Here is a 12,538-nt window from a genome sequence, read left to right as displayed (position 1 = left end):
TCTTTTTTTCCATCACGTAATCACACACACAGTACAATGTCATGAAATTGCAGCAGGCTGAGGAAGCAGAGAAAAGCGAGGACAATAAATAAAGAAAAATCGATGTAATCATTTTTGTGATACATAACATATTTTTAGCAAACAAAATCTTCATTGAAACATAAAATATGTTTTAATGTTTCAGTATAATTAGACTGTGGTCTGCACGCGTCTGCAAAGGGAAAGAGCCGTGAGCCTCACCACTCGTTAATTCATTAATTAATTCGGTTCAGGTTTGAATTTAGTTCAGAAATAACATTTAAACAGCAATAAATGCGGGGCAGGTGTTGAAACCGAAAGTAAGACTAGCGCCATCCAGCAGAGAGAGGGAAGGAGGGGGAGCGGCTGGTGTGGAAATTTCGGGAAAGAGAAACTAGAGGCTTTGTTGGAAACTTGCCCTTCTTCAATCATGGCGGAGGAGACGAACCTTGTCGCAAAAAAAGGCACAACTTCGCCTATCTGGCAGCATTTTGGATTTCACCCTGATGAGGATGGACAACCCAAAGATACTAGTAAAGCCGTGTGCAGGATTTGTGCAAAAAATAATCCGCGTTAAAGATGGACAGACAACCAATATGCACGACCATTTGCGTGCACTGCATGCCGCGGATTATGCTAAATTGAGATTGTGGCAGCAGTCGGCCCCGCTGCACGCGTGAGAGTGGAGGGTGAAGAAGACGAGTCAGGTGCTTCCACGTCTGGAGCTGTGCCAAAGAAAAAGAAAGCTTCCCTGGGCAGCCTTCTCGGAAAGAAAGCAGCCCCAGCAGCAGCCGCGGTCCTATACTGATCAGAGAGCCAAAGTCGAGATGACCAGGAACCTGTGATCGATGGAGAAGAAAACCCACTAGCCTGGTGGAAAGATAACCAGGCACGGCTTCCACTCATGGCCGGCTTGGCACGGAAATATTTGTGTATTTGTGCCACCAGTGTACCATCCGAGCGTGTGTTCAGCACGTTCATATAAAGAACGTGCTGAGTTGGTAGCCTACTTGGTTCGTTGTCTGTGTGTTTCAAATGAAACTATAAGCTATTATAGGCGTGGGGAGCGGTGGAGCGCCGGGAAGAAAACAGGTAATTACGCCAGCTAAATAGGCCCCAATATAGCGTTAAAATAAAATAAAAATGTAGCCTATAATGTTAATTTAATTTCGGACCGTCTGAATATGTTTTATTTATGAGCGAGGCGAACCAACAACATTGGGCATCGTGGCCAGTTTCATTGACGGGACGTTCATGGGGCACACCATTCTGTTAGGCTGTGATCACATGATCACATACAGGGTCATCATACCGCTGATCGCATTTACCGAAAGTATGAAAGTGTGCTGAAGAATTGGAACGTGGAACCATGTGTTATTCGTGTAGTGACTGACAGTGCAAAAGCAACATCAAGGCATTTAATAAAATCCCTGGCCTGGAAGAGGCCAATAAATAAATAAATAGATAAATAGATAAATAGATAAATAGATAAATAGATAAATAAATAGATAAATAAATAAATAAATAAATCAACAAATAAATCAACAAATAAATAAATAGCATTGACTTGCATGATCGACTTTATGCATCACAGACACACCATCAAGTAGCCTAATTAGGGGCCGTTCTGAAAGACAACGCCGCATATCAAACAGCTGCAGTCTGCATAGTTGGTCGGGGGAATAGCTACTAGTGATGCGCGGGTCAACAAAACCCGTAAAATCGGCTTTAATGCCGAGCCCGCCCCAACCCAGAAACCCGCAAAATGACAATTTATTGTATTATGTCTCTGGACTCGGGGCAAAGCGCTGCTGCGCTCTCCAAGGTGCAGAAATGCTTCTGTACTTCCCCTGAGAAGATCTACGGTTAAATAAACAGACAAACTGTTCCAAACGTGTTCTTTATTGGCGAACAAACAGCAGAGCATAGCATGCACAATGCAGCACACAGCAGCAAAACATTGTCATGTAACCATGAGGAACGTCTTTACTTCTCTCATGCACAGTAGGCTAAGGCTACATTCTTCACATCTTAACGGTGCATTTCTTAAAGAATAGGTGTTTTAAACATTAAGTATCTCTCACAGAGATCCAAACGTTAATTTATTATTAACAAATAGGCTACCTGTTTTAACATACACCCGCACATATCACGTTCACACAAACAAACTATTCTCTGAACGCTTAATTTTAGGCTATAGCTATAAACATGAACTATCTTCTTTCCCCCCACCCCCCCCTCCACACACACGCTCAACTTCATCTGGTTCGATCAGGTCTGGGGTGTCTTCCCCAACCGCCTCCGTCTCTTCAGTGCATGCGCTTCCAGAGTCTCTTCCTCCGCGGGGGCGCGTGATGTGGCTGGAGTCGCCTCCACCGATGCTACACAAATTAACCCAATAATAATCAGTATCTATGAATAAGCAACTTTATTCAGGCACTCAACTCATACAGTCAAGGTTTAAAGGTTAAAAATAATAATTATTAATAATAATTATTTTCTAGGGCATATCGGTATTAAAAATAACACGGCCTGCGAGGCTGAAACCGGTTGGCGGGCACTGGCAGTGTTATTTTTAACTGATATGGCAATAAAGGCTTTTTAACCTTTAAACCTGTAATACATAAATCAATATGTATTATAGCCTATATATATAATATTTATTTATTTTTCTAGGGCATATCGGAATTTAAAATAACACCGCTGCAGGGATGAAGGCCTGAAGGCCCCGCGAGCGGGCAGTGTTATTTTCAACTCTGATATGGCAATAAAGGCTTTTTAACCTTTAAACCTTGACCTGTAATACATAAATAAATATGTATTATATATATATATATATATATATATATATATATATATATATATATATATATATATAATTTATTTTTTATTATATCATATTTATTAATAAATTTATTATATATAGGCTATCATATTTGTACAATTTATATATTTATAATTTATTTATGTATTACAGGTTGAAGTATTACGCTGAAAGAGTTAATCACAAGCTAAAATAATTAAATATTACAGGCTGAACTATTAGCTTACCATGCCCCTCATGGGCCTCAGACTGGGCCTGCAGAGCTGGGATGAGGGCTGCTGTCATTCTTCGGGCTGATGCGCATTTTAAGAGACACTTGAGATGGGGGTGGAATGTTTCACAAGTCTATTAGTCTATTGTCTCATGTAGCCAACCTATTGAAATGGAAATAAAGGAATGTTGCTCGGCGAACACACTCGCCGCTCACAGCACTACTGTGCGTGTGTCAGTGTGTGTGTGTGTGCGTGTGTGTGTGTGCGCGCGTGCGTGCGTGCATGCGTGTGTGTGATTCGATTAAATCTTATGACGTGCTAAGCTCCTGCATTTTAGCACCGCGCGCTCCGCTATCTTCAATGAGGAAATGGAAATACAGACCTTGTAGAAAAGTGTCGATTTTTGGGGTTAGGGTTGAAAGTAATTATCTCTCTTTTCAGAGGCACACAATTACGCACATAAGACACTACATTTAATAGTTAATTTAATAGTTAGTTAGTGGATTTAATAGTTAGTTTGTGGATTTTGGTTTCCAGGGACTTTAATCATCAAGGGGAGAGACAAAACATGATTGATTGATTCGATTTCATAGGCTAATATGAGAATACCGCATATCAAACAGCTGCAGTCTGCATGGTAGCCTACTATTATTATAAAAATGTACACTCTCTAGTCTGTGTCCTTTGTGTGTGTGTGTGTGTGTGTGTGTGTGCGTGCGCGCGCGCGCGCCGTGCCCATTGTCTGAAAACATATTTTTATCAAACAATATAGGCCTACTCTGGTTATGGTCGTTGTCACAGCGCCGTATTAGCGGACAACCCGCCTCCACCTGAAAGCGTCGGAGCAGCAAGGCGGAACAGTGCGAATGTTTCATAAAAAATTACAGGTTGTGTCTGTAGTGTCCCAGTGTAGTGTGTATCTGTAGTGTCCCAGTGTAGTGTGTATCTGTAGTGTCCCAGTGTAGTGTGTATCTGTAGTGTCCCAGTGTAGTGTGTATCTGTAGTGTCCCAGTGTAGTGTGTATCTGTAGTGTCCCAGTGTAGTGTGTATCTGTAGTGTCCCAGTGTAGTGTGTATCTGTAGTGTCCCAGTGTAGTGTGTATCTGTAGTGTCCCAGTGTAGTGTGTATCTGTAGTGTCCCAGTGTAGTGTGTATCTGTAGTGTCCCAGTGTAGTGTGTATCTGTAGTGTCCCAGTGTAGTGTGTATCTGTAGTGTCCCAGCGTAGTGTGTATCTGTAGTGTCCCAGTGTAGTGTGTATCTGTAGTGTCCCAGTGTAGTGTGTATCTGTAGTGTCCCAGTGTAGTGTGTATCTGTAGTGTCCCAGTGTAGTGTGTATCTGTAGTGTCCCAGATATTTAGTTTGATCACAAACAGATAGAGCATGCCCTTTTGTTCTACAGTATATATCATAACTCTCTTTTGGCCATTTTGCTTGAGAATTTGCTGTATATGCTGTGATCTGTATATATGTGATCTATGATCTGTATGTGATCTGTGATCTTCGGGGAGGAAGTGAGAAGTGTTCAGACGGGCGCAGGGTAACATAGCGTGTGTCGGGGAGGAAGTGAGAAGTGTTCAGACGGGCGCAGGGTAACATAGCGTGTCGGGGAGGAAGTGAGAAGTGTTCAGACGGGCGCAGGGTAACATAGCGTGTGTCGGGGAGGAAGTGAGCAGTGTTCAGACGGGCGCAGGGTAACATAGCGTGTGTCGGGGAGGAAGTCAGAAGTGTTCAGACGGGCGCAGGGTAACATAGCGTGTCGGGGAGGAAGTGAGCAGTGTTCAGACGGGCGCAGGGTAACATAGCGTGTGTCGGGGAGGAAGTGAGAAGTGTTTAGACGGGCGCGGGGTAACGTAGCGTGTGTCGGGGAGGAAGTGAGCAGTGTTCAGACGGGCGCGGGGTAACGTAGTGTGTGTCGGGGAGGAAGTGAGCAGTGTTCAGACGGGCGCGGGGTAACGTAGCGTGTCGGGGAGGAAGTGAGCAGTGTTCAGACGGGCGCGGGGTAACGTAGCGTGTGTCGGGGAGGAAGTGAGCAGTGTTCAGACGGGCGCGTGGTAACGTAGCGTGTCGGGGAGGAAGTGAGCAGTGTTCAGACGGGCGCGGGGTAACGTAGCGTGTGTCGGGGAGGAAGTGAGCAGTGTTCAGACGGGCGCGGGGTAACGTAGTGTGTGTCGGGGAGGAAGTGAGCAGTGTTCAGACGGGCGCGGGGTAACATAGCGTGTGTCGGGGAGGAAGTCAGAAGTGTTCAGACGGGCGCGGGGTAACATAGCGTGTCGGGGAGGAAGTCAGAAGTGTTCAGACGGGCGCGGGGTAACATAGCGCGTGTCGGGGAGGAAGTCAGAAGTGTTCAGACGGGCGCAGGGTAACGTAGCGTGTGTCGGGGAGGAAGTCAGAAGTGTTCAGACGGGCGCGGGGTAACATAGCGTGTCGGGGAGGAAGTCAGAAGTGTTCAGACGGGCGCGGGGTAACATAGCGTGTCGGGGAGGAAGTCAGAAGTGTTCAGACGGGCGCGGGGTAACGTAGCGTGTCGGGGAGGAAGTCAGAAGTGTTCAGACGGGCGCGGGGTAACGTAGCGCCGGAGCCCACAAACGGGGGCGTCGTCTTCTGGACGGCGCGCGAGTTTACATGGCAACCATGGAAAATATCAAAAGACAGCTTGGAAGAGAGGATCTGTTGGCCGACCGCCCTCTCTCACTCCCCTCGTTTTTTGTTGTTTCTCTCCATCTGTCCCTCTGTCCTGCTTCTCTCTTTCTCCTCACTTTCTGTCTTCCTGTCTCGCCTTTTCTCTCTTTCTCAATATACTGTACATACCCTATATGCAATATGCAAAAGGTTTGGTTGTTGCACACAGAAAAGTATGGAAAAATCAATTCTGTGGTTTACTTCTGTTGTTCATAGAACTGCACTGTTCACATAGCTGTAGACTCCACTGTCATTTCACATCATGTCGTGACATTAGATGTAATGCAGGCTAGTGTTCACCTATGGAGAAATAGGTGTAGTTGACAGTCATATCGCCAGCTATCATCAGACATCTTCAAGAAGTTCAGCTCTGGAATTAAAGTATGGGATTTTAAAATGCCAAACATAAAGAACCCCTATGTATAAGGAGAATTCCGTTTTCTTTTTTACACCCCGGACCTTATTTCCAGCTTAAAATATGATGTTTTACTCACCCAGATAACTCTTGTTTCATTCAGATCCCCACAGAAGATATTCAGCTCCAAGTAGAGTTCTGGAACAGGCGATAACGAGCGAAAACGGGGCATACGTAATGCACTCTGTAAACAACATATTTTCTGTCACGCAGCGGTTCATTATGGTTGTTATATAATATAGAGAACATGAATTAGCGATGTAACGAACCGCTGTGCTGCCGACAGCCTGCTCTGTTTGCTGTCCGAGTGTCCGTCACTCAGCTCCTCACCCTCCCACTTCTTGTGTAATCCAGACATTATTCCAGACCAGCTCAAATAAATACACGCGGCCATTGAATCCATCGTCCATAATCTCGAGATCAGATATCACAGCCAGCGGTGTCTATCTAGCATGCTACCACCGATCTACTGCTCTGGGCTCTGAAATCTGCCTTTCAGGGCACAGTTCGAGCTCAGAGCAGTCGATCTACAGATCGAGCTCAGTGCAGCGTTCAGAGAATTCTCCTTTAACCCGAACGTAGTGGTTCCACAACTTGGTGTCGCAATCCCACTGGAATTCAAATTGGGCCACCAGATTTCTTTCCTTTCTTTCCTTTCTTTTGTTTTAGACCACACACAATGTATAACTACCAAAGAGGATTAGGGCCACATGTGAAAAAAAAAAAATCGATTTTTTTTTTTTATTATTTTTTTTTCCGAATGTTTCAACTTTCAGAACATGAAAAACAAAAACAAAAGACAAACAAAAAGAAGCAAAACAAACTCAGAAACACAGAGAGAGAAAAAACACATACCAACATAGTGCTACCAGCCACCTAAGGTGTTCATGTACTTGCAAAAGATGTTGTACATAAAATCTCGTACGAAGAGTCCATGAGAAATCAACTGGGCAAGTAACCTCCTCCAAGTAGGCCAGAAACGGGTCCAATATAGTTGAGAACTTCCTGAGTTGGTCCTCAAGAACCTCAAGAAGTCTTTCCATACGCACAACGGAAACCATGTCCGCCAGCCACAGCTGAAATGAAGGTGGGGAGGGGGACTTGCACTCCTTCAGAATAAGTATTTTGGCGACAGTCATCCCCTGCGTCAAAGACTGCTGCACAGCCATAGGGAGGAGCAGAGAGGATTCCGAGCAGCCGAAGATGGCGAGTTCTGCCTCCGGCTGAAGGGTTATTTTATAGGATTAGAGAATCCAGATAGTGAATGGCAAAGCCAAAAAGCATGTGAGAGTGTACCCTCTAACACCTGACACCTATCACATAATGGTGAGACAGAAGGGTAGATCTTGTGCAACCTCAACTTGGAATAGTGAAGACGGTGAGTGACTTTAAATTGGATCAGCTGGGGTCTGCTGTTAATTGAGCAGAGTTGGACTACAGACAAACTCCTGTCCCATATAATTTCAGACAAATCAACAACAAGTTCCTCCTGCCACGCCTCTCTAATCTGAACCAAAGCCTGTTGGGCAACCCAAACCCCCCCCCCCTCAGAAGATCCATGGATGCAAAATGACCATCCACGTACAGGCCTCCGATGGAAAACAGCCCTTTCTCACTCCAGGCACGATAAGTTCTGTCTGACCGTGCAGGCAAAAAGGAGTGATTAAAACTAATCTGTGTATGCACAGAAACATCTGGTATACTCAGAACTCTCCTGATCTGGTTCAGGATTCTGATTCACAACAAAACTTAAATTCTTTAGAGCTCCTGCCATGACTAACATGACTGACAGGGAGGAGTTTGCAATAGGGCTGGCCTCCATTTTTAGCCATAGGGGGGCCCCGAGAACCAAATTGTCAGGAGTCCACTGCTGCCAAAACATTAAAGCTCTAACATTAGCAGCCCTAGTAGTGTCTGAAGACTGGTAAGGCCAGCCCTCCTTCACACTTCGGTTTTTGCAGGTGAATTTTTCTAAATTCTATCGTTCTTATAATTCCAGATGTAAGACAGGATTATAGAGTCCATCTCCTTGAAAAACACAGATGTAAGAAAAATTGGAAGGTTTTGACAAGAATAGAGGAACCTGGGAAGTGAAACCATCTTAACTGAATTTATGCGGCCAATCATAGACAAAGGGAGAATTTTCCAGTTTTCTATACATTGTTTGAGTCTTGAAACAAAATCACCTTAACTTAAATATTGCGGTCCTTTGCCAATTTGAATGGGAGATTTTCCAAAAAACTGGGAGTGAAGACATCGGAGAGAGGCATAAAGTCACTCTTTGGCCAGTTAATTGTGTATCCGGACAGCTTACCGAAGGAGGTGATTAGTTCTAGGAGAGGGGGAATTGATTTCTCTGAGTCATGTAGATATAGTATTACGTCATCAGCGTACAAACTGATACGTGTCTCGATACCTCCGATCTTCAGGCCTGCAATACTTGGGTGCCCTAACATATCTAACCCTGTATGCATCTGGTTCTCTCTGCCCTAACATATCTAACCCTGTATGCGTCTGGTTCTCTCTGCCCTAACATATCTAACCCTGTATGCGTCTGGTTCTCTCTGCCCTAACACATCTAACCCTGTATGCGTCTGGTTCTCTCTGCCCTAACATATCTAACCCTGTATGTGTCTGGTTCTCTCTGCCCTAACATATCTAACCCTGTATGCGTCTGGTTCTCTCTGCCCTAACATATCTAACCCTGTATGCGTCTGGTACTTTCTGCCCTAACATATCTAACCCTGTATGTGTCTGGTTCTCTCTGCCCTAACATATCTAACCCTGTATGTGTCTGGTACTTTCTGCCCTAACATATCTAACCCTGTATGTGTCTGGTTCTCTCTGCAGGCCGACCCTGACCATGACCCAGAGGAACCTGACTGGTGGCTGTAACGTGAACTGCGGCTGTAAAATCAACGAGTACGCTCCGGTCTGCGGCTCCGACGGCATCACCTACTTCAACCCCTGCCTGGCCGGCTGCAGCAGCGTGGCCAACGACAGCACCGGGGTGAGAGGGGGGTGGGGGCGGTTGGAGAACTACGATTTCAACCAGGAAAATGATGGAGAAAATGTGGAGAAGTGTGGATCTTCAATAGAGTTGGGGGGAAATTATTTCAAGGCTTGGAAATGTTCAGGAAAATGATATGAACTCATCAAAAAAAGTTTGGTTGATCACATCTCTGCTGTTACCGTATCCTCAGCATTGTATCTTATCTTATTGGAAATGCTGTTCATTTCTCATTTGTAGGGATCCTGCATTTGTGGGATGAGCAGCATAGCTGATTATGTGGTTGAACTCAGTAACAAGGAACAAACGAGACGTATTGGCAATTTTACACAGTTAATTTATTGACCACAGTCAGGAGCCTCAGTAGGGTAGAAGGACTGCATTATGGGTCTTCTGATTGATTGATTGATTGATTGATTGATTGATTGATTGATTGATTGATTGATTGATTGATTGAAACTGATTAGAGAAATCAAACTCATGATGCTCTTACCAAGTTTTTATCCTATTAAAACTATATTGCATTGAAAAGTCCCTAGATGTTTAGTTTTCTGATACTGGACTCTTGATATCTTACGACTTGACTTGACTTGAATTGGAAAAAAATACAAACAAATAAATTGATTGTTGTTAAAACATGTAACAGCTTTAAGAGCATCAACTGAAAAGCCTAAAATGCGACAAACGCACCATGTCCGCCCCTCCAGATCCGTAACTACTCGGACTGCGCGTGCGTGCAGAGCCAGCAGGTCATCACGCCGCCCTCTGGTGGCCAGGGCAGCAACCAGCTGCAGCTGGTGATCGTGAAGACCTACCTGAACCAGAACGGATACGCCGTGTCGGGGAAGTGCGACCGCACCTGCAGCACCCTCATCCCCTTCCTCATCTTCCTCTTCATCGTCACGCTCATCACCGCCTGCGCCCAGCCCTCCGCCATCATCGTCACCCTCAGGTACGAGCGGCCTTTAGCCGTGATGTTCTGCTTTGAGTTTTCTTATTGACTGAGTCCTCGTGTGTCCCGAGTGGTAGCGAGTAGGTCGGTTAAACTCACTCCCCAGCGGGCGTCCGGGTAGTGTAGCGGCAGATTCCCTGCCTACCAACACGAGGGTCGCAGGTTCGCACCCCCGTGTTACCTCCGGCTCGGTCGGGGCGTCCACACAGGCACGATTGGCTGTGTTTGCGGGTGGGAAGCCGGATTGGGGTTATGTGTCCTGGTCGCTGCACTAGCCGCCTCCTCTGGTCGGGGCGCCTGGTCAGGGTGGAAGGGAACTGGTGGGAATAGCGTGATCCTCCCACGTGCTACGTCCTGTTGGTGAAGCTCCCCGCTGTCAGGTGAAAAGAAACGGCTGGCAACTGCGCATGTGTCGGAGGAAGCATGGTGCTAGTCTCGCCTCTCCCCAGATCGGCAGAGGGTAGAGCCGATGTTATGTTTTTTTTCAGAAAAACATAAAAAAAAGACACTTTTTGACACACATCTGGTTCATGTGGTCTTCTGGTATCTTCTTTCTAGCGAGGTGTGTTATATAGTGAAGGTTTGGAGGGACACTCAATTAGAGGTTGTGAGTGCTTCCCTAGCTAGGCCTGTTTCCTCCTGTCTCTCTTTTGTTTGCTTCCATTACATGTTGTGTTTCATGTTCATTCTGCAATCTGCCACTGTATGCTTTCACCTATGTGCTTTTAATATTATATATATATATATATATATATATATATATATATATATATATATATATATATTCTGGTTGAAACTGTATTGCTGCTATCTTGGCCAGGGCACCCTCGAAAAAGAGATCTTGTCATCTCAATGGTTAAAAAAGGTTTAACACAAAAAAATAAAATAATAATAATAATAATAATAATAATTTGTGCGTCTCCACCTGTCTGCGTGGTGTGATGTGTGGTGTGATGTGTGGTGTGATGTGTGGTGTGATGTGTGGTGTGATGTGTGGTGTGATGTGTGGTGTGATGTGCTGCAGGTCTGTGGCCGAGCAGGAGAGGCCATTTGCTCTGGGAATGCAGTTTGTTCTCCTCAGGACTCTCGGTGAGTAGAGAAACGACCCGACACAAAACACAAAACCTACCGCCCGGCTCTGATGTCTTTACCTGGCAATCCTCTATCATACATGAACACTGTAGAGACCAAACTGTCACATTTTCTGTTGTTTAGACGCCTTGTCATCTAAAATATTCTGGTATTTGTCTCTGTGAAGAATCGTCTTCATCACCCATGGAGAGATGATGTGTCAGTGAGTAGGGAAGAGAAGACTATCCACGGAACCAGGCTGCGAAATACAATGAGTCGCGGGGGGGGGCGAGACCCCTTGACTGACACTTGAAACCGCCTGAAAACCTCAACAGCAACATTTTGGGGGGTCTCTGGAAAAATCAGCAAATAAGATAAAAATGTATTTGAAAAGTTTACTATGGCCAGTAGTATTCATTATTCAAATTACACTATTGCAAAATATTTATTCACAAATAAAATTCACATTGTTGTGGTGTTTCCTCGCCATTGAATGGTTGTTTCTGGTAGGGCATCCATCCATGGTGTGGCGCTGTTGCAGATGGTCACGCATTCTCCACAATCCAAATGTGTAATTTCGGTGGATTTTTTTCTACTTCAACATGATGGACTCCGTTAAAAATACAGACAAAGAGAAAGCAAAGTTCATTACTTGCTAACTTTGGATTCACTCCACATTCACTAAAAAGCTGCATCAGAACAACGAAAACGTAGCGGAGGAGACACCTGGAGCACCCCGCCCCCCCGATCGCTATCGGGTGTTTCACAACTGTCTGGAAGAGCCCAAGTAAAATCAGGTCTTGGATAACATGGAATCTTGAAACTGAAACTGCTGTTGCATTTCCCTTTTCCTCTCTCTCTCCCCACTCTCTCCTCTTCCTCAGCCTACATCCCGACGCCCATCTACTTTGGCGCGGTGATCGACACGACGTGCATGCTGTGGCAGCAGGACTGTGGCGTGCACGGCTCCTGCTGGGAGTACGACGTCACCTCGCTGCGCTTCGTCTACTTCGGCCTGGCCGCCAGCCTCAAGTTCCTGGGCTTCTTCTTCATCTTCCTCACCTGGTACTCCATCAAGTACAAGGAGGAGCGAGTGGAGCGCTGGATGAAGCGCCACCTGTCGCCCGCCGACACGGTGGGCAGCCTGGTGTGCCACCCGGGCGGGCACAAGGGCCACGCTCGCACCCGCTCCTGCCCCGTCAACATCCCCCACCACACCGACCCCGCCGCCCTGGTCGCCCTCAACCGCGGCGTCAGCACCCAGAGTTGCCCCGGCAACGAGCTGAAAGCAACAACTCCGACGCCCGCGACCGCCGCCCCCGCCCGATCCCTGGAACATGTCACGGTCCGGGCCTGA

At 45.9% G+C, this 12,538-nt stretch overlaps 1 protein-coding gene across 1 annotated transcript in view; it reads left to right on the top strand.

Annotated features, from left to right (window-relative positions):
- LOC310792233 (solute carrier organic anion transporter family member 5A1-like) overlaps positions 1-12,538 on the top strand; it is a gene marked incomplete at both ends in the record, with an annotated part of 59,930 nt that extends 47,392 nt beyond the window's left edge. Inside the window, 4 exons of the mRNA XM_083653961.1 lie at positions 8,999-9,158; positions 9,866-10,110; positions 11,135-11,199; positions 12,066-12,538. Of these exons, the coding sequence (XP_083510087.1) occupies positions 8,999-9,158; positions 9,866-10,110; positions 11,135-11,199; positions 12,066-12,538 (943 nt within the window). The remainder of the gene's footprint in view (positions 1-8,998; positions 9,159-9,865; positions 10,111-11,134; positions 11,200-12,065) is intronic.

This window comes from Poromitra crassiceps, assembly GCF_964638095.1.
Source record: "Poromitra crassiceps genome assembly, chromosome: 17".
NCBI classification, from domain to species: Eukaryota; Metazoa; Chordata; class Actinopteri; order Beryciformes; family Melamphaidae; genus Poromitra; species Poromitra crassiceps.
This window is presented reverse-complemented; position numbering and strand designations above follow the sequence as displayed.